Here is a 23,868-nt window from a genome sequence, read left to right as displayed (position 1 = left end):
ACGCCCTCGCTCAAAGTCCGTCAACTGCACATACGGTTCACGTCCACGCTGTCGCGGCATGCTACCAGTGTTAAAGACTGCGATGGAGCTCCGTATGCCACGGCAAACTGGCTGACACTGACGGCGGCGGTGCACAAATGCTGCGCAGCTAGCGCCATTCGACGGCCAACACCGCGGTTCCTGGTGTGTCCGCTGTGCCGTGCGTGTGATCATTGCTTGTACAGCCCTCTCGCAGTGTCCGGAGCAAGTATGGTGGGTCTGACACACCGGTGTCAATGTGTTCTTTTTTCCATTTCCAGGAGTGTAGAATTGAATTGACACCAAGAGCTCACAACAAGTGAATTATATAAGATGCCTGCCCTGGTATTTGCCTTTTAACATGAGCATTGTATGACTTTATTCTAATTTAACATATAAATAAATTACACGAGACGGGTTGACCTGGTGTAATAAATGAGGAAGGAATAAAATAAAAAAAAAACAGCTTAACATATGACTCTCTTAGCCGGCAAACGGTGAATACTGTGCCTTGCTTCTTTATGAGCATCTAACACATTGCAAGGAAATTGAAGAAAGCAAAAGAAGAATGCGCGGCTAGGAAAGCGGGCGTTTTCTGTATTACCATCTTCATAGCGTGGTCAGCGTGGCCGTGGAGTCGGCTGATTGCGTGCGGCTGCATCGAGACTCTGCCGGCGACGTAGTTGATAGCGTCTAACATGCCCTACGCTGAAAATAGTGACCGAAACCTGCTACTGGAAGTTATCATTACTGGACGACGGTATGCGTCGATCTGCAAGTGCAAACCTACCTGAAACTGCATAAAATAAAACTCAAAACTGTTCTAACAGTACTACCGTCATCGGACATGTAGTAAATCAAAATGTGATCCTGAGTTAAGCTCTTGATAACGCGCACAGTGAGTGAAGCTCGCCTACTTGGATCTAACAAACTTTGATTTCTACGCTGCTTGCGACGAATGCAAAGAGCATCGTCTCATGACAAGCGATAAGAGAATCATTGGGACCTATCGGAAGCAGTCAAGAGTGAACTCCTGCCTCCTCAGATGCAATATTCGGAATCCCCTATACTAGTGAACTCCTCGCACTTGGGGAGAGAGAGCCGCTCCCCTCCAGCATCTTGTCTCAGCCCTTCCGCAAATTACGTAGCTCGTACTATTTTTCAAAGCGAACCTGAGATTCTTGCCAATGAAGAGCTCCGTTTCAAAATTTCTTCCCTCCTTGCCGTCGCATTCCGCGAGGAAAAGAGAGCGATACCCTGTGTGAGACAGTACACAAATAAACCGAGACTTCTCCCTTTGAGTATTGCCACTACGTTCCCAGGTATTCCGCTCGCGGGAAACGGCCAAAATTCCCCGGGCGACTTGAGATTATTGGACACCCAAGTCGTGCTGTTGCTATTCAACTCGCCGCTCTGTCCGTGTTACCTAGAATCGTGGCTGAGCTGTTTCTCGCTCTAAGTTTGTAGTTTCCGCTGCCTCGGGCACACGTGCGAATGTCCACGGCTTCCCTCGGCAGCGTGTTGATGTATGCAGCGTCTTCGCCTGCCGCTAATCCTCTGGGGGCCTGCCCTCTGTGAAGCGTGCCGACATGGGCGCGCGACCGCCGCTCGCCCGTGGGCGCACTACATGTGTCCACCTGGTCGCCGGGCTTCCCAGCTGGGAACGCATCAGAAGAATTCCTTTGACGCACAAAGTGTACCAAGTTTGCAAAGAGAAGAATCATAGCCCTTTACCGATGCTTAATGACACAATTATTCACCTCCATCACACTTCATATATTGCAATAAACTAATGGCTGATTTTAAAAGCAATTATCTCCTTTAATTATAAACATGAAAAGCTTTGACGCTTATCAACCTTTGCTCATTGTGTTTTGACGATGCTCACAATAAATAACTTAGTTCACAGAAATGACGGTAAACCTCTGGTTATGAGCAGAGTGGATGTCTTAAGGGGCTCCGGAAAGGCTCAAAATCATGAAAAGTTCAATTTTTACTTTTTTGCGTTTTCTGAATCTGCAGACTATTACCTTTTAATAGATATATAATTTATTCAATTCCGAAGACTACAACTATTTTTAAATTTTTTTTGAAATGTGTTCTACATGGGCGTGACCCACTGTGGCGCTGTTAAACTGCTGTCAAATGGTGTTATTATTAACGTCCGTGTTCATCAGGTACATTTTAGTGATGTGAGATAAAGTATGTGTTGTGGCTAACCTGTGATGGTTCAATATATATCGCTGGTGTGATTGTCGATTGTTTCATGTTTATTTACTCTGTCGTTATCTCGAAAATATTCGTAATTAATTCTGTTTCTTGAGTCTCTGTTTTGTTGAAGTATAATAATGAGTAAAAGTAAAGTTATTAGAAATCCTCTGAAGGCTTTTAAGAAAAGGAGAAATGTTGGAAAGCCAAAGGTATGTGTTATTACTGTAAACAATAAAGACGATAACCAAGTGAGTGAACCTAACCTCTCAAGTACACCTGCCCATAGCAGTCAAAGTGGGAAAGAAAATACTTCACAGAAGAAGCTTGGTTCAATGAGTGAAAACTATGAATGTTTTATGGGCGAATCGGATGTGAATGAAATATTTGATATGTCGGTTCTCAAAGGAATTTTTTCAAACTGTGTAAGATGTATTCATTGTAGTGAAGTTGGTCTGGAACTCTCCATAATAAAGCACGTAGGACTTGCTAGTGAAATACAACTGAAATGTGATAAGTGTTCATACATGACCACCTTTTGGAACAGTGTTGCAATAACTGCAACTGAAGAAAATGGTAGCAAAATCTACGAACACAAATAAAATGTAAAAAGTTCAACTTCCTACCTCAAATACTTTGTGAGGAAAGATGTAATTTATAAGCGTTATTTTAACATTGCAAGCATAGGGCGTTCCGGAGCCCCTTAACTCCAACCATAATGTGCCTAGACCTGCGCCACAGGATTCAGAGCAGCAGGGTCCCTCTAAATGAATGAATGGCACGTTATGAAGGGTGGTCACAATGTTTCAGTTATCACTTCAAAAAATAAAGTTATGTAATTACGTTTTGTTTATTTGTTCACAAGTATGTGCCAGTAGACCTGATTTACTCTGAATTCGTTACGAAACGGTTATCATAAAATGCTGTTAGACGAACCAAAATAAACGGTGCAGTCCACTGATAAAATCTACTGTCGAAATCGTTTCTGTGTATGAAGGGGAACAATAACACGACAATTTTTGCTGCCAGGTACTCCATATCAGTGACTCCAGTAGTCATTAGACATCGTGAGAGAGCAGAAAGGGGCGCTCCGCGGAACTCCCGGACTTCGAACGAGGTCAGGTGATTGGGTCACTTGCGTCATACGTCTGTACGCGAAATTTCCACACTACTAAACATCCCTAGGTCCGCTGTTTCCGATGTGATAGTGAACTGGAACCAGAAGGGAGACGTACAGCACAAAAGCGTACAGGCCGATATCGTCTGTTGACTGACAGAGACCGTCGACAGTTAAAGAGGGTCGTAATGTGTAATAGGCAGGCATCTATCCAGGCCATGACACAGGAATTCCAGGATCCACTGCACGTACTGCGAAAGTTAGCCGTGAGGTGAGAAAACTTGTATTTCATGGTCGAACGGCTGCTCATAAGCCACACATCACGCCGGTAAATGCCAAACGACGCCTCGCTTGGTGTAAGGAGCGTAAACATTGGACGATTGAACAGTGGAAAAACTTTGTGTGAAGTGATGAATCACGGTACACTATGTGGCGATCCGATGACGGGGTGTGGGTATGGCGAATGCCCGGTGAAAGTCATCTGCCAATGTGTGTAGTGCCAAAATTAAAATTCGGAGGCGGTGGTGTTATGGTGTGGTCGTGTTTCTCATGGAGAGGGCTTGCACCCCTTGATGTTTTGCGTGGCACTATATCAGCACAGCCCTACATTGCTATTTTAAGCATCTTCCTGCTTTCCACTGTTAAAGAGCAGTTCGTGGATGGTGACTGCATCTTTCAACACGATCGAGCCACCTGTTCATAACGCATGGCCTGTGGTGGAGTGGTTACACGACAATAACATCCCTGTAATAGACTGGCCTGCACAGAGTCCTGACCTGAATCCTATAGAACACCTCTGGGATGTTTTGCAATGGCGACTTCGTTCCAGGCCTCAGCAACCGACATCGATACCTCTCCTCAGTGCAGCACTCCGTGAAGAATGGGCTGCCATTCCTGACTGAACGTATACCTGCGAGAGTGGAAGCTGTCATCAAGGCTAAGGGTGGGCTAACGCCATATTGAATTCCAGCATTACCGGTGGAGGGTGCCATGAACTTGTAAGTAATTTTCAGTCAGGTGTCCGGATACTTTTGATCACATAGTGTATGTGAAAGAGCAGGGGCCGGTCCGAGTGGCCGAGCGGTTCTAGCAGCTACAGTCTGGAACCGCGCGACCGCTACGATCGCAGGTTCGAATCCTGCCTCGGACATGGATGTGTGTGATGTCCTTACGTTAGTTAGGTTTAAGTAGTTCTAAGTTCTAGGGGACTGATGATCTCAGAAGTTAAGTCCCATAGTGCTCAGAGCCATTTTTGAAAAGACAGGGATTATTCGGAGAGGAATGAGCAGTAAGAGGTACACCACAAACAGATAGCTGATTTTAACCAGATTATTCCCTCTCACGGGCAGTGACCCTTCCTCCCACGTTTGATGTCTTTTTGACTCAACAGCGAGGCAACAACCTCCAACGGAAATGGCATATTCTGTCTCATTGTTTTCGATTCAGGCCTCAATGGCAGTTGTACCCGGTTGAACGTATCCCATGACCTGCTACTAAGGTTGACGATACTTGTTTTTCCTATATTGATAGAAGCAAGGCGGAATTTTGTATATTTTGTACTATTTTCTCTGCTACATGCACTTGTAGTATTGCTTGTACTGTGCTAAGGAAATTAGAGCAGGTAAGAAATTTCCATCAATTCCAGTCCTTCCAGATCACATGCAGTTCTCCAGTGAATGTAGTGTACTCATTGTGAAAGCGAATCCAGAAGTCATCGTTCGTGAAACAACTAAACTAACATCGGAATCCTCTTTCTTTAAACCGTCGTATTATACGATTTCATAACATCAGTGTAACTGTGCAATATTATAGAATAAAGATTTATGAGCCACATTCCGCCCCGATAGCTGAATGGTTGCCGGCACGGTAGCTCTGCGTGTTCGGTCAGAGGGCTGCTCGCCCTCTGTAATAAAGAAACTGAGTAAATAAATCAACGATCAAGTAGAACGGATGTCTTGTGACGTCCACCAACACCAAACGCAACGAGCAATACAAAAAAAAGGGGGGGGGGACGGGTTGGATTCCCGGCTGGGTCGTGGTTGGGTTGGGTTCTACTTGGGGGAAGAGTTGGGTTGGGTTGTTTTGGGGAAGGAGACCAGACAGCGAGGTCATCGGTCTCATCGGATTAGGGAAGGACCGGGAAGGAAGTCGGCCGTGCCCTTTCAAGGGAACCATCCCGGCATTTGCCTGGAGCGATTTAGGGAAATCACGGAAAGCCTAAATCAGGATGGCTGGACACAGGATTGAACCGTCGTCCTCCCGAGTGCAAGTCCAGTGTGCTAACCACTGCGCCACCTCGCTCGGTTGGGTCGGGGATTTTCCGCTCAGGCACTGGGTGTTGTGTCGTCTTCATCATTATTTCTACCCATATCCGGCGCGCAGGTTGCCCAATGTGGCGTCGAATGTAATAAGACCTGCACCAAGGCGGCCGGACCTGCCCCTTCAGGGGCCTCCCGGCCAATGACGCGAAACGCAATTTTTTTTTATCAGTTACAGCTAAGGAACATGTAGCAGAGGTGCTAATTTGCTCCAAGCTCGGATAGAAACATTGATAGGAGCCCAACTCATCTCTAGAAGGCAGTTTCTCGGACAAACCCCAAACGTACAAGTTGCTCTCAATACAGTCGTTCCATCGTTGCGAGGACAATGGGTAATTATGCATGTATCTGTGCCTTGGGAAATATTTTATACTCTTGCCACACCACGAAAAATCACTGTATGATGTTATGCGGATTCTCACCATAAGGTAACAGCGGCTTGGAATAGGGAACAATTCCAAAACAATTAATTCTTCAGTTTTAGTCCTGCACTACCTTTTACTTCATGTGATTCCTCAACATATTCCTTCCAAATCCGTTTGTTCACTTCCACGGATGGTGACCGAGCGAAGCGGCGCAGTGGCTAGCACAGAGGAATCGCATTCGGGGGGACGACAGCTGAAATCATTGTCCGGCTCTCCAGATTTAGGTTTTCAGTGATTTCCCTAAGGGATTGTTCTTTTGAAAGGGCACGGCGGATTTCTTCCTCATCCGTCCGTAGTTCGAATCTGTGCTCTGTCTCTAATGACACCGTTCACGACAGTACGTCAATCATTGTCCTTCCTCCCTCCACGGATGCTGCCATCTACAAATTTTTATTTAGTACGCCCTGTTCACTTTTCTTGGCTTTTTGTTTGTTAGGTACCTAATTTTTCTATACATTTCTTGTAATTTACCTTGATTTATAATTCTTAGGTCTGTAGCTCGTGGTCTCCCGGTAGCGTTCTCTCTTCCCGAGCACAGGGTCCCGGGTTCGACTCCCGGCGGAGTCAGAGATTTTCACTTGCCTCGAGATGACTGGCTGTTGTTGTGTCATCATCATCATTCATCCCCATTGCGGTAGGAGGAAGGCAATAGCAAAACCACCTCCCCCAGGGCTTTGCCTAGTACGGCGCTGCGGGTCTCCCGCATCGTTCCCTACGCTGTGTTACAACGTATGGGACTTCATCATTTAATTCTTCAGTTTCTTCACTCTGGGGTTCCATCCACTCCTCTCTGGTTTGATAAATAAGTCTTTCTATTTCTTTATTCTGGTCTATATATTTTTTTTAAATTCTATAAAGCCGGCCGGAGTGGCCGAGCGTTTCTAGGGGCTTCAGTCTGGAACCGCGCGACCTCTACGATCGCAGGTTCGAATCCTGCCTCGAGCATGGATGTGTGTGATGTAGTTAGGTTAGTTAGGTTTAAGTAGTTCTAAGTTCTAGGGGACTGATGACCTCAGATGTTAAGTCCCATATTGCTTAGAGCCATTTGAACCAATTCTATAAAAGACTGTGCTCCAGAAGCAAAAATTAAAACCTACACGCAATTAGATGTATTTTGAGTTCTGGTTATAGACCCAAGTGATAATTCTTCTTATTGGTAGGAGTCTCAACAAGCCTGAAACCACTGCATGCCACTGTAAACGCTTCGCATATGTAAAGTCTAAAGAGAAAACCTCATTCCATTTCTAACTGCAGGTCGGCCTGATCAAAACATGAGAACTGTGGTGCCACTATGGGAGATCTGCGATTTTTGGGAGACTCGTTGTTTCAGGTGTATATCCACGGGCCCAACGAGATTCCGGACTCCGCTATCCGCCACACGCAGCTACTTCGAAACCAATACAAGACTCTGGACCTGACCGGCATGGCCATATACAGCACGGCGAACACGCACTCGCTGTCGGTGAAGCAGCGCAAGTGCCGCTTCCTGCACGAGAGCAACCTGCTCATCAGCCCCGTCTACACGTACAACATGTGCCGCATGCAGTGCCGCATGCAGCTGTCCTACGACCTCTGCGGCTGCGTCGCTCACTTCTACCGCCCTGTCCGTAAGTACTGGGCATCCGCGTCTTCGCCTAGAATCAACATTGAGCAACATTGAGTTCTTACTACTACAATTGATTCTTAGGAAGTGAAATAGAAGAGAGAACGTTCTCATTCACTGTGGTGACATGTGGAGGCAATGTGTAACGTTTGTATGACATATTCAGAATTCGATATGAATATATTATACACTACTGGCCATTAAAATTGCTACACCAAGAAGAAATGCAGATGATAAACGGGTATTCATTGGACAAATATATTATAACTGGCATGTGATTACATTTTCACGCAATTTTGGTGCATAAATCCTGAGAAATCAGTACCCAGAACAACCACCTCTGGCCGTAATAACGGCCTCGATACGCCTGGGCATTGAGTCAAACAGAGCTTGGATGGCGTGTACAGGTACAGCTGCCCACGCAGCTTCAACACGATACCACAGTACATCAAGAGTAGTGACTGGCGTATTGTGACGAGCCAGTTGCACGGCCACCATTGACCAGACGTTTCCAATTTGTGATAGATCTGGAGAATTTGTTAGCCCGGGCAGCAGTCGAACATTTTCTGAATCCAGAAAAGGCCGTACAGGACCTGCAACATGCAGTCGTGCATTATCCTGCTGAAATGTAGGGTTTCGCAAGGATCGAATGACAGCCACGGGTCGTAACACATCTGAAATGTAACGTCCACTGTTCAAAGTGCCGTCAATGCGAACAAGAGGTGACCGAAACGTTTAACCAATGGCACCCCATACCATCACGCCGGGTGATACGCCAAGGTGGCGATGACGAACACACGCTTCCAATGTGCGTTCACCGCGATGTAGCCAAACACGGATACGATCATCATGATGCTGTAAACAGAACCTGGATTCATCCGAAAAAAATGACGTTTTGCCATTGGTGCACCCACGTTCGTCGTTGAGTACACCATCGAAGGCGCTCCTGTCTGTGATGCAGCGTCAAGGGTAACCGCAGCCATGGTCTCCGAGCTGATAGTCCATGCTGCTGCAAACGTCGTCGAACTGTTCGTGGATATGGTTGTTGTCTTGCAAACGTTCCCATCTGTTGACTCAGGGATCGAGACGTGGCTGCACGATTCGTTGCAGCTATGCGGATAAGATGCATGTCATCTCGACTGCTAGTGATACCAGACCGTTGGGATCCAGCACGGCGTTCCGTATTACCCTCCTGAACCCACCTATTCCATATTCTGCTAACAGTCATTGGATCTCGACCAACGCGAGCAGCAATGTCGCCATACGATAAACCGCAATCGCGATAGGCTACAATCCGACTTTTGTCAAAGTCGGAAACGTGCTGGTATGCATCTCTCCTCCTTACTCGAGGCATCACAACAACGTTTCACCAGGCAACGCCGGTCAACTGCTGTTTGTATATGAGAAATCGGTTGGAAAATTTCCGCATGTCTGCACGTTGTAGGTGTCGCCTCCGGCGCCAACCTTGTGTGAATGCTCTGAAAAGCTAATCATTTACATAACACAGCATCTTCTTCCTGGCGGTTAAATTACGCGTCTGTAGCACGTCATCTTCGTGGTGTAGCAATTTTAATGGCCAGTAGTGTAGCTTTCTATGTCTACACCCATACTGTGTAAACCATAGTGAAATGCGAGGCGCAGGAAGTTTACCTTTCTACCGGTCATTAGGATTTCTGTTAGTACCATTCAGGAATTGGGCTCGGGAAAAATGATTCCCTGAACACCACTGTACGCATCGTAATCACTTAATTGGTTGCTACGGTGGCAGGTTCGAATCCTACCCCGGGCGTGGATGTGTGTGATGTCCTTAGGTTAGTTAGGTTTACGTAGTTCTAAGTCTAGGGGACTGATCACCTCAGACGCTAAGTCCCGTAGTGCTTAGAGTCATTTGAACCATTTCGCTCAATTGTTGCTTCATTGATTCACGGGCGTCGCGTCGGATGATGTTGTGGAGCTGCACAATATTTCTGCGAGACAGCTGTTCGTCATCCTCAGGTGCTCAGTAAGCATCTGACTAGCAGCTGCCTCGTTGAAATACAGTGCAGCTTCCACAACACTATCCGACGCGACGCCCGTGAACCAATGAAGCAGTTATTACGTTGGGAATATCTCAAACCGTACTTTAATTTTGTTCTCACAGTCACTACGGCTGCGATACATATGGGTTGTAGTGTACGCTATCAGATCAGATATATCCGGACACTCCTATGTAATACGTAGTTAACGACTAGATGTCACGAAGATGGACCAACCACTATAAAAGAAGACAGGGATATTGTGTGAAATTAGAATTATATTAATACCTTCAGCTGTTGACGGGCGTTGATGTATATCAACGGGGACAGGTGAAAATGTGTGCCGCGACCGGGACTCGAACTCGAGATCTGCTTACATCGCAGACGCTCTATCCATCTGAGCCACTGAGGGCACAGAGGATAGTGCGACTGCAGGGACTATCTCGCGCACGCTTCCCACGAGACGCACATTCTCACCTTGTTTGTCCACACACTACATTCGTAGTGTCCCACCCCAACACATTCATTATTCGTGGAAGACATTCTTTCCAAGTCCCGTAAGAGTTCGGGGAATATGTGTGCATCCGCACAGAAGAAGAAGGTCATGGCCTGTATACTTATATGGATATGGTGTCTGTTCTTTCGGACAGGTGAAAATGTGTGCCCCGACCGGGACTCGAAGCCGGGATCTCCTGTTTACATGGCAGACGCTCTATCCATCTGAGCCACCGAGGGAACAGAGGATAGTGCGACTGCAGGAACTATCCCGCGCACGCCTCCCGTGAGACCCACATTCCCACCTTGTATGTCCACACACTACATTCTTTCGGACATGTCCGAAAGGACAGACACCTTATCCATATAGGTATACAGTTCTGGCAATACCGGCCATGACCTTCTTCTTCTGTGTGGATGCACACATATTCCCCGAACTCTTACGGGACTTGGAAAGAATGTCTTCCACGAGTAATGAGTGTGTTGGGGTGGGACACTACGAATGTAGTGTGTGGACATACAAGGTGAGAACGTGCGTCTCACGGGAGGTGTGCACGAGATAGTCTCTGCACTCGCACTAGCCCCTGTGCCCTCGGTGGCTCAGATGGATGGAGTGTAGCCGGCACGGTAGCTCAGCGTGTTCGCTCAGAGCGTTGCGTGCTCTCTGTAATAAAAAAACCTGAGTCAAGGAACGAACGATCAATTTGAATGGATGTCTTGTGACGTCCGCCCCGACCAAACGCAACGAACTATATCGAACAAAATGAGTAAAAAAAAAAAAAAAAGGTGTCTGCCATGTAAGTAGGAGATCCCGGGTTCGAGTCTCGGTCAGGGCATGCATTTTCACCTGTCCCCGTTGATATATATCAACGCCCGTCAACAGCTGAAGATATTAATATAATTCTAATTTCGTTCTAGACAGCTGCAGTTCGTCATTGGTGTCTGCTTTTTTGGATATGTCCGAAAGAACAGAGACCATATCCATATAAGGGATATTGTGATGTCAGCAGAGAAGCAGCAACAGGTGTCAGTGAGGAGAGCTCAGTAACTTCGAATGTGGAGTAAGCATTGGATATCATCTGAGAAACCAATCCATCAGGGATGCTTCACGTTTCTAGAGTTGCCGATGTCGACCGTACGTGATGTGACTGTGAGATGGATATCCGAAGGAAAAATCACAACTAAACCAACACCACTCAGACCTCATATACTTGCGGACATGGACCGTCGAGCATTCTGGAGGATGTTTGTAAAAAACCGCACGAAGTATGCCGAAAGAATCACTCGTGTTTTCCAAATTGCTGCCAGCAGTCTAGCTATCTCAACAGTTGTGGGTAAGGAGATAGAGGTGCAATGGTCGAGAAGCTCCTCATAAGCCACACATTTCTGTGGTAAGTGCTAAGCGACACTGGACGGTGGATAACTGGAAACGAGTGATCTGGAGTGTTGACTTACGCTGTACCCTGTGGAAATGGGATGGAAGGGTTTGAATTCGGCGAAAGCCTGGGCAATGTTGCGTGCCATCATCTGTCGTGCCAATTGTTATGCCAGAGCCACGGTAGCCCCTTAGGGCCGGCAACCCATATTACACCACAGAGGATGGTGTTGTGTATGTCCAAGGCGTACCTAAAGCACATTGGTTAACACAGGCATACAGGATAATGAAATCAGACATTCCGAGCACTGCTTCCTGCAGGGGTAGCTCGAGCCACGGCCTGCAGGAAGTATTAGTACGCCAAAACCTGACTGGCTGGAGACATTTAGGTGCTAAAACAAGCCCCGAATTTCAGTTCACTCCGGATGCAGACCTCGTGGGCTTCGACCACTGAAGATGACGTCCTCGTCTCGGAATTGGACTTTAACTGGCGTGTGTGTGTGTTTTACCACGAACCTTTGTGGAAAAATTAGAAGTGAACTTTTCTATGCCTCAATTAGGAGACTATTACTGGCATCGTTACTGTTATCTTTCTTTTGTTGTTCAGTCATCAACCTTGTAAACTTACATAAATAAAAGTTGTGTCGGTGACAAATTGCAGATTGTCAGTTGCAACACCAATAAAAAAGAGCGAAAAAAGTGGCGTAACGATATGGTTTTCGGTGTGCCCGCTTTATTGCGTTTAAGAAAACGCTAAATGCAGAAGGACGTATAAATACATTTCACAGCATTGTGTACTTCGTACAGTAGAGGAACAGCTCGGGGAGGAAGATTCTGTCAGCGTTACAATGCACCCTGTGTTAGAGCAGCATTTGTGAGACAATGGTTTGTGATCAGTAACATTCCTAAAATGGATTGTCCCGCCCAGAGTCCCAACCTGAACCTAACAGAAAACCTTTGTGACCAGGTGGAACTTCGACCTCGCACCACACCCTAGCGTCCAAGAATATTGTGGTTTCGGCTGTTGGGGAAGAATAAGCTGCCATTTCTCCACAGCCGTTCAAACGTCTAACTGAAGGTGGCCCCAGTAGAGTTCTAACTGTCGTAAATGCGAAGGGTGGGCGCATCCCAAATTAATGTACACTAACAGGTTTCCAGACACTTTTGATCAGATAGTGTATTCCTGGTTTGATCACTTAAAGCTGGTGTTTGAAATTATCTAAGTAGATTTTCTCGGGACTGTTTTTGTCTGTCTACAAGTGAGTGCCAGTTCAGTTTATTCAGCATTTCTGTGACACTATCTTGTAGGTCAAAATATACTTCAAACATTCATACTGCCTTTCTTTGTATACTTTCAGTATCACCTGTTAGTACTGTAACCGCCGTCTTTCACCTCTTTTAGCAATGGCTGAGCCTATTTCGTATCCCCACAAACAGATATATTTGTACACTACTGAATATGAATATATTGTACACTACTGGCCATTAAAATTGCTACACCAAGAGGAAATGCAGATGATAAACGGGAATTCATTGGACAAATATATTGTACTAGAACTGACATGTGATTACATTTTCACGCAATTTGGGTGCATAGATCCTGAGAAATCAGTACCCAGAACCACCACCTCTGGCCGTAATAACGGCCTTGATACGCCTGGGCATTGAGTCAGACAGAGCTTGGATGGCGTGTACAGGTACAGCTGCCCATGCAGCTTCAACACGATACCACAATAGTAGTGACTGGCGTATTGTGACGAGCCAGTTGCTCGGCCACCATTGACCAGACGTTTTCAATTGGTGAGAGATCTCGAGAATGTGCTGGCCAGGACAGCAGGCGAACATTTTCTGTATCCAGAAAGGCCCGCACAGGACCTGCAACAAGCGGTCGTGCATTATCCTGCTGAAATGTAGGGTTTCGCAGGGATCGAATGACAGGTAGAGCCACGGGTCGTAACACATCTAAAATGTAACGTCCACTGTCAATGCGAACAAGAGGTGACCGAGACGTGTAACCAATGGCACCCCATACCATCACGCCGGGTGATATGCCAGTATGTCGATGACGAATACACGCTTACAATGTGTGTTCACCGCGATGTTGCCAAACACGAATGCGACCATCATGATGCTGTAAATAGAACCTGGATTCACCCGAAAAAATGAAGTTTTGCCATTCGTGCACCCAGGTTTGTCGTTGAGTACATCGCAGGCGCTCCTGTGTGTGATGCAGTGTCAAGGGTAACCGCAGCCATGGTCTCCGAATTGATAGTCCATGATGCTGCAAACGTCGCCGAACTGTTCGTGCAGATGGTTGTTGTCTTGCAAACGTCCCCATCTGACGACTCAGGGATCGAGACGTGGCTGTACGATCCGTTACAGCCATGCGGATATGATGCCTGTCATCTCGACTGCTAGTGATACGAGGCCGTTGGGATCCAGCACGGCGTTCCGTATTACCCTCCTGAACCCACCGATTCCATATTCTGCTAACAGTCATTGGATGTCGACCAACGCGAGCAGTAATGTCGCGATACGATAAACCGCAATCGCGACAGGCTACATTTCGACCTTTATCAAAGTAGGAAATTTGATGGTACGCATTTCTCCTCCTTACACGAGGCATCACAACAACGTTTCACCAGGCGACGCCGGTCAACTGCTGTTTGTGTATGAGAAATCGGTTGGAAACTTTCCTCATGTCAGCACGTTGTAGGTGTCATCACCGGCGCCAACCTTGTGTGAATGCTCTGAAAAGCTAATCATTTGTATATCACAGCATCTTCTTCCTGTCGGTTAAATTGCGCGTCTGTATCGCGTTATCTTCGTAGTGTAGCAGTTTTAATGACCAGTAGTGTATCTTTCTTAGTGTAGCTCAAAATTCATCTTTTCATTCTTTTTTGGGCTGCTATTAGTTTTCGGACAATGAACTAATTCAATGTCCATGTCTCTCAGCCATAAGTTATTCCTGGCAGTATACATTGGTCAAAGCTGTTTTTCTTAGCTGCCCCGACATCTTGGACTTGAAAACTGAGGAGTATCTTCAATAAGCTTGCCAGCCTAATTCAATACATTGAAATATTTCTGGTTTTAAATCTCCTTCCGTATTTAGCAGGTGACCCAGATAGATATATTCTGTGAGCCTCTTACGTTGCATGCTTCCCACATATGTTTCCCCCTAGTGTCCATACATTCATCATCATCGTCCATTCGTAGACATATTCTATGACCCTTTGAAGTATCATACTCCCAACAGATGTATGTCCGTCTGGTGTTCATTCATTCATCACGATCTTGGTTTTATCATTGTACATTTTTAGACCAACTTCAGAGCAGACTGAGGCAAGTTCACTAACAAATATTAGAAGTTCTTCTATACTATTTGCTAATAATACAATATTGTCAACGGACCTCAGGCTGTTTTAAATCTCTTTCCCAGAATTTGCATTCCCTTTGTTTTACTATCTAATTTACACATCGATTTTTCGAGGACTACTGAGAAAAGTTGTTTCCCGGCCTTTTCGATGGGAAATTCATTGGTTTCTTCAACTACATTTACAAACGCTGTGAGGGTTTTGTACATTTTGTATAAAACTTTTTATATAGACCTGTTCTATCCCTTGCTCTGTTAGAGCCTCAAACACTGCTGGGTGACTGATCGAATCGAATTCCTTTTCGTACTCTATGAAGGGAAGAGGTAGATGGTATTCATCTGTTCTATTAATTGTTTCATGTAGAGTGAGGATATGATCAGGTGTACTAAATCCTGCGCGGAATGCAACTTGCTCAGTGGGTTGGGCCAGGTCAAGTGTAGTGTTCAGTTTGGTGTTCAAAATTCTAGTTAATGTTTTGTGCCGTACGGACAGGAAGCTGATAGGGCTATAGTTCTTTGTATCTTTTGTACTACCTTTCCTGTGTATTAGTATTATTTTGGCTTTATCCCAGTCTCTTGGTAATTTGTCATTGTCCAAACAATTAGAAAATATTTTAGCTAAATGTTTTATAGACTCGTCATTCAACATGTTTAAAATATCGAGTGGGAGATCATCACTACCTGGAGCGGTTCCTTTTTTCATATCGTATAGATTTAAGTGTCAGGAAGTCTTTTCTGAAAGTATTTGTATGGAGTGTAGCCATGTATGGAAGTGAAACATGGACGATAAATAGTTTGGACAAGAAGAGAATAGAAGCTTTCGAAATGTGGTGCTACAGAAGAATGCTGAAGATTAGATGGGTAGATCACATAACTAATGAGGAGGTACTGAATCGGATTGGGGAGAAGAGGAGTTTGTGGCACAACTTGACCAGAAGAAGGGATCGGTTGGTAGGACATGTTTTGAGGCATCAAGGGATCACCAATTTAGTATTGGAGGGCAGCGTGGAGGGTAAAAATCGTAGGGGGAGACCAAGAGATGCATACACTAAGCGGATTCAGAAGGATGTAGGTTGCAGTAGGTACTGGGAGATGAAGAAGCTTGCACAGGATAGAGTAGCATGGAGAGCTGCATCAAACCAGTCTCAGGACTGAAGACCACAACAACAACAATGTAGCATGTTTGACTTCTGCGTGGAGTACTTCTGCTATTTCGGAAACAGAGGCATTCAATTCGTGTAGGATTCATATATTTTAATTTTACAATTAATCGTTTAAAATCGCGAAGAATAAAATAAAACGCGAAGAAAAGATGGTGGTAGTGGGAATCAAGCCCTAGCCGAGAAATTACCACTCAGTGTGCTTGGAAACTTTTTATAACTTAGTTTTTTTTACCATTTTTTAAACTAGGACCCTAAGGTATCAGGTCGTTGGTTGGCAGAGACAGGATTGGCAGAGGCGGCAACGCGAAGCCTGTTCACAACGTCTTCTTCTTCTTCTCGTTCCTGGGTATGTAGTCCAAGGGATGAAACGTTTTGGCTATTTACAGGCGCAAAACACAACATACAGGAAGTAAAGGTGTCATTAAACACAAGCAAATGTAAAACTGCTCCCAAATCCGTCTAGATTCAACGAATCCACGAAGAAGAAACGTGACCCTACAACGGTCAAGTTGGCGTGTATCCAGGTTGGCTTCTCACGAACTAAAAATGATGTATAGTCCCCTGGGTACATCAGGCGTGAACATAAGTTCCTAAACCATGATCTACCTTCTGACTTCTAGGCCACTGCTCCGTTAGGTCAACTGCTCCTCAAAAAGCCCCCTACTCTACACTTGCACCGTACATCACATGCACATTCTAAGAAAAACTCATCTGATGCTCTGAGAAATGTAGCACTCATAGAGCCAGAAGACATGACGCCACGTCAGAATATGCAAAGTCGAAAACAGACAGCTGCGTCCCGTCTCAGAGTTGGTCGTAGCACGGTTGACCATTATTTCAGTACTTGACACTGGTTTTTAGTTTTCGCCGAGAGAGCGCTACAAGAGAAATGGAGTAATATTAGTGCAATTCACGGCTCACATTGGAAGAGAAATGGCACAATTTTAGTGCCATATTTACAGTGCACCTTAACACAGTAGCACATGATAACCGACCGCCATTCGCTTAGCCATCTGAGTGTAAGATAGTAATGGGACTGCTCTATTTTGTATACGCCTCCGCAGTTACCTTACTGGCTGGGTGACTTCACTGCACATCTTCATAAATTTTATATCACATTAGACGTAAGGAAAAAATTACAGAATTGTAGGGAAATAAAACAATTTTGTGAAAAAAACTGCGTTTGCATATTGGGAAGAGGCAGCTTGTACAATCCAGTAACCTAGTACCGACTGGATGCAGCAGTGGGATTTATACCACGGAAAAATGTCCGTTTCCATTACAGTACAAACTCTCTGCATTATAATAATTATTATTCGCTGCCTACACCCATATGTCAGAAATCTTTACAATTTCCACTTAAGCAATATTACACTAATTTATACATACACTTAGACAAAGCTGTATTCAGGGAAATTACCGAAATTTACAACAGAACTTGTGGGGTTTTAATGTAAACACTAGATGTAAGTGGCGGATGACGTCACACAATTATAATGAAATAGAAGAATGAGAGAGCATTCTAAATTATACGTCAAACTGTGCAATACATGGACGTAATAAAATGATGTTCACAAAAGATATCAAATAGAATTAAGCTACAGTATAAAAGAAGATGATACCACATATCTACTATAGATTACTAGGTAGATGGTGAAACATTCTTAGTTAGTTCCATGTTCATGCATCATTTGAACGATCAATCACAATGATCTCGAATCAATCATTTTTACATCACGTCACAAATTAATTTGTATACATGGATTCATGATGACCATCTACAACTGCTTCTTTTTTAATATTCATAAGTGAGTTTGTAAACGCTACCCACAACCATTTACACATGACAATAATACAAATTCTTCTGTTCAATAGGATGAGTTGTTAAAGAGAAACTCTTGCAGTTTGTTTTCAAAGTATAGTTTGGTGCCTTCCACACATTTTATACTGCTGGGTAAGTGGTCAAAAATTTTCGTTACAGTATTGTGCACCATTCTTTGTGCTAGAGACAACCATAATTGGAGCAATGAATGTCATTTTTCCTATTGGTACTGCAATTACATAAATCATTGTTTCTTTTGAACTACAGTGGATTATCTACAACATTCTGAGTGAATAAATACACTATGTGATCAAAAGCATCCAGACACTCCCAAAAACATACGTTTTATCATATTAGGTGCATTGTGCTGCCACCTACTGCCAGGTACTTCATTCAGCAACCTCAGTAGTCATTAGACATCGTGAGAGAACAGAATGGGGCGCTCCGCGGAACTCACGGACTTCGAACGTGGTCAGGTGATTGGGTGTCACTTGTGTCATACGTCTGTACGCAAGATTTCCACACTCCTAAACATCCCTAGATCAACTGTTTCCGATGTAATAGTGAAGACGTACTTTGCGCTATTGACCAACCGTGCACCCAGTGAGTGATGATAATACAGTTTTGGCACCGATTTCAACGGCCTTTCTGTCTTATGCAGAGAGCATCTCTGATATATTGGTCTTATTTTTCGTAAATATAATGTGAAATATATTTTATGGCCTCCATCTAACATTAGGGTCCGTTTAGATTACGTTAAGGATGATCTTGGTTTTTGTAAGGCAAGTGTCTATCGTATTCCTTGTAGCTGTCGGATATCATATACTGGTCAGGCACCCAGGATCGTGGAAGACCGGTGTACTGAACATAAGCGTCAACCACGCCTAGACGAGGAAATCGGCTATTGCAGAACACTGTCTTGACACCGGTCATCCAGTGGAATATAACAACACGGAGATTCTGGCATGCACTTCTTGCTACTGGGATAGTGGTATTACGGAAGCAGTTGAGTTTAAAGTAACACGTAATCTTGTAAATAGAGAGATAGGTTTCTGCGTAAGTTCTGTGTGGAATCCTACTCTCTCTCTCTTGTTAAAAAACAGTGGTATATAGTTAATGCTATTTCACCCGTTCTTTAATAATTTCACTATCGGTAACTTCTGGCATCAGTTATCTTTGGCTGTACATTGGCGCTAGTGTTTACCGTGTGTGTGTGTGTGTGTTTCCGGAATTGCCCTGCAAACCGAGGTTTTAAATTCCCTTCTACACCACTTACTTGCTGCAGTTTTGACTCGAAAATTACAGGGAGTGCACCTGTCGAAAGATCGACGGTTGTCGGCGATGTCGTTTGGCTGCATTCCCGTATTCGATCCACATGATGTCTATATTATCATAGTTCTCTATATATTTGAAAGAGACAAGAAGCTCTTGCACCTTATTACTCAGTCGCGTAATATTATGATTCAATAAGCTAATTTGATTTTTCTCTGTATTTTTAAGAATTTTGTGTGACTCCTTTCTTGTATCAACTTCTTTCATGGCAGGGTGCCCGAATCCAGATTCTGACGATAAAAAGCACCCCTCTGACACCAGTAACCATAGAGATCTTGCTTTGTGCCTTGGAGACCTCCGTGCATTTTCTGCAAGAGTCTCAGCCAACCTATCTTTCCCTCCCTTGTTCATGTATAGGTCGTGTCTAGTATATATTAATTTCCAAATTATATTAACAAACACTGCGCTCGTATGAGATTCCATTTTAGTCAGCAGCGGCTTGCTCAACTCTGTGTTTACACGGTTCACAGCAGTGTTAACACCGGAATGATCACGGTGTTGTAGGACTTCCACAAAATTGTTTAGTTACTACTCCTATTTCATCCAGGTCATCCTTGTACTGTAGTTTCCGTCTTTAGCGAGGCTTTCCCCGGCTCCACTTACTCTGATAACATGAAACTCTTTGTCAAAATCTTTACACAAGTTCTATCCACCCTCTGTCAACTGGCTAATGATAGCACCTGTGTTCACAATACTTGTGACCTGGTACCCTTATCCTAATCTACCCTGTACCATCTGGCCAACACTCCTGGCGTACCTACTTCCAACAGCAAAACCCTTTTCTTTCTACTCGCTTTTGGTACTGACCTACACTTAACTTTTTTGCTAAAAGTACACTGCACCCTGCTGTGATCTACACCCCCGTTCTACTAAGGGGAACAAGTTAAACTGTTCTCCTAGGTAAACTGACGTTCTGTGGGATTGATGGTATAGCAAACTAATAGATAATTTCATATCTGACTAAAATAATGCGGAAAGTGGTACTTAGTAATTCAGCCAATATATTCCGCGGCAATAATTCTGGCTGGGGAGAGGTCCACTACTATTCCTCATATATAAACCATCTTCCATCTAATATACAACGAGCAGAATTAGCTCTTTTTAGCGATGGCACTAGTATTATAATCAATCCAGGCATACATACAGAAAAAGAAGAAATGGTAAACAATATTCTTACACGCATCATTGACTGGTTTTCTGTGAATGGTCTCACCCTCAATTCCTGCAAAGACAACATATTCAATTCTGCACATCTAGGGGTACAATACCAGTGATAAGTGTAACACATGCTGAGGAAATAAGAACTTCGCAGTTAGAAGGTGCCCATATGGATGAGAAAGCAAACTCGAAAAAGCAGATTTTGTAACTACTGAAACAACTCAGTCCAGCCGCATTTCCACTTATAGTCACTGCGAATCTTGGGAAGAGACATATTAGTAAGCTGACGTATTTTGCATATTTTCATTCAATAATGTCATATTGAATAATATTCTGGGCTAACCCATCTTTAAGAAAGGAAGTCTTCGTTGCTTAAAAACGTGTTGTAAGAATAATATGTGGTGCTCACCCACGATCATCTTGAAGACATCCGTTTAAGGTCTTCGACATTATGACTAATGCTTCGCAGTATATTTATTTCATCATGAAATTTGACATAAATAATACAGTTCGAAGGGAGCAATGATATACGTAATTACAATACCAGAACGAAAAATAACATTCATTACTCCACATGAAGGTTGTCTTTAGCAAAAAAGGGTGCAAAATGCTACAAAAAAATATTTCGATCGCTTATCAAGTGACGTAAATTGTCTGACAGAGAGTCAAGTATGAGTACAAACTGAGGAAGTTTCTCGTTGACAATTTCTAATATTTCGTAGATAATTTGTGTTTTTGTAATGTGCAATATGTCGTGCATAGGAAGTACTAACTCAAATTTGCAAAAAAAATAAAAAATGTTCAGAATGCAACCATATATACAAATTAATTTGCGATGTGATTCGCTCCACATTGTTACGATTTATCGTGAAAAATGATCAGTGGAACATGAAACTAAGTAACTGTCGGATTATGTATTGGATGGATCGAGTAAACGATGCAAATACGAACTGTCAAATATGATTGTGCTACAATATATAAGGGAGATAACACAAGGTATCTGTATTTTAATAAATATATGATTAAAAAGGTTCAACTTCCATGTTCTGTAAAAGGATATGGCTGAAATTGACAGCATCAAACTATTGTGATACCTAAATTATACGTTAATACATTTTTCTCATCATGTCAGACTCCTTTAGAGAGAAACAGCAGTTTCAAAATCTTGTACATTCACGTACAGGGTGCAACTTTAATCGATAGTTTTTACCGACACCCGGTCCAGGTTAATACTTTCATGCTATTCCTGACTTATTTTAAACCTCGTTGGAGGTGGTTAATTCATGATTAAATGTTTTACTACCACACTCACAATAAAAGTCGAATGGAATGTCTATAAAAACTCGTATCTAATTATGAATGAAAATATGCTCCTATATACTTTCCGATTCATCATATTACATACATCGACCAGTTACTTCTCTTAGAGACCATTTATCACATATTCTGTCATCTTGCAGCTAAGGATGTCGAAGGGAGGTATGTTAATATAGTTTTAACGTCACAGTTGTGGGGAGAAACCATGACACATTTGGATGTCAAAAGGGTTAATTTATGATAGGGTGTCTAATATATGCTTTAAATTATAAGAAAAATCTGGGAATTGCGTGTCAAAATCAATGACTGTGCACGAAAACAAAGATCTCTGATCGTATATTGAAAATTCATTTTATTTTTGTACCAAAGAAAACAGTATTATTTCCAAGTCTGAATTATCTGTATTGTTTTGTCAAAAATCTCCTCTTAGTTCTGCTAAAACTGATAACAAAGTAATCCACACATTATAGTGGCCCCTGTACTTACAGTTTCGAATCAATAAAATTGTTGCATGTGTACGTAAAAGAAAATTTATGTCTTAGTACAGTCACGCACACTGTCTGAGAAAAATAAAATTAAGTACTGAACGAGTTCGATTTCTTCGTTCCTAGAACCAATATTTTATCACGAATCGTGCTAATAAGATGTGTTATGTCTCATTTCTCACTTCTTTTTTCCAGGGAAATTCCCTATATGTGATTCTGAAGGGATTAACTGCCTTAGAGAACATTCTGGTAAGTGAAAGATTGTAAACTTCACTTAAAAATCAAATTTTCGTTATAGTCATAACGTTATGTAACAACGTGAGTACGTTGTATTGTACAACACGAATGTGTCGAAATTTCTTTTCAGTTTTTCTGACGTTGCTACAAGCCTGAAATTAGTTTATAGGCAGTGTTTGATATAATATACAATCTGCGACGGTAAACAATGCTTTAATGAAGATATTATGTTCGAAAATGCTATCTGAATTCTGTTCGAGAAAGAATGACAGATTTTCCGCAACACTATTTTCAAGGCATGGTTTAATTGGAGGTGGTATGCCATTGACTTCTACCAACCTGAAAACTAGCTCACGTTGCTAGTTTTGGGGGGAATCTGAAAATCGATACAATCTCATTTTTTCACATATAGCAGGCATTTAGATGGGTTAACGTCACATCAACATTGTTTGCTATCAAGGAAGCCAACAAGTCGCCCTGGCCCATTTTTCTATACCTTACTGGCAGTTGTATCCATGTTTGAGTACTACGTAGTAACTTACTTAGAACTGCCTCAAATGCTTACAGGACCATAGTTGTCACATAACCAAATATTGGAATGGATTTCTGAAGCTCATTTTCCGTAGATTTTCTGAAGACTCATTCATTTTACCTTCTAAATGATGCAATATGCCTGTATGTAAAAACTTCATGAAATATTACAACTGTATGCTGGACCAGAACAGTATCTATGGTGAACAAACCGTTTTCCTTATAGTAACTGACAAATGACCATAAACAGTAAACTCGGGAACTTCACACTAGTTATTGCGAAATCAAAAGTGCTGCACTACACCTGCTTGGGAAATTAGTTCGTATTGGGTACTTAGCAGATTTTCGAATAGAACAGTGTATTTGTGGACTGACGAAATGGAAACACATGAAATGAGAATCGGTACGGGCCACAACGGTAGCTCTTAATGTTCTCACGGGGGGGTTGTTATAATATCATTATTCACCGTATGTATTAAAGAGTTGCCAGGTAACGTTAGTTGCGATATGAAGTGTTTAGCAGATGGCGTTGTTATATTTTGAAAAATGTGGGACTGTCCATTACCTGAATGTGCAACAGCTCTTATCTCTTGTCGTAGGATTACGGTGACATAATTAGCACCAGTATCATCAGATAAATAGACTATACCAGACTCTGTACAGGGTGTCCCAGGAGAATTGGTAAATATTCGGGGATATGACAGGGAAGCTGATTTGAAACAAAAGACTTCATGCGGACGTATGCTTTTTCCGAATGGGTTCCGAGATAGACCACATTTAATGTACTCGTATATTAGTTTTTGGACTAGTAGTGCGCACGTATGTGGCTTACTCACCCTACCTCTTTGGCATTTATTCTAACCCAACCTACCTCGT

At 43.3% G+C, this 23,868-nt stretch overlaps 1 protein-coding gene across 1 annotated transcript in view; it reads left to right on the top strand.

Annotated features, from left to right (window-relative positions):
- Window positions 1–23,868, top strand: part of LOC126249155 (pickpocket protein 11-like) — an 80,540-nt gene that overhangs the window by 38,460 nt on the left and 18,212 nt on the right. The window contains exons 4-5 of the mRNA XM_049950810.1: window positions 7,417–7,693; window positions 22,420–22,473. Coding sequence (XP_049806767.1) covers window positions 7,417–7,693; window positions 22,420–22,473 — 331 coding nt within the window. The remainder of the gene's footprint in view (window positions 1–7,416; window positions 7,694–22,419; window positions 22,474–23,868) is intronic.

This window comes from Schistocerca nitens, chromosome 3 (assembly GCF_023898315.1).
Source record: "Schistocerca nitens isolate TAMUIC-IGC-003100 chromosome 3, iqSchNite1.1, whole genome shotgun sequence".
Classification (NCBI taxonomy): Eukaryota; Metazoa; Arthropoda; class Insecta; order Orthoptera; family Acrididae; genus Schistocerca; species Schistocerca nitens.
This window is presented reverse-complemented; position numbering and strand designations above follow the sequence as displayed.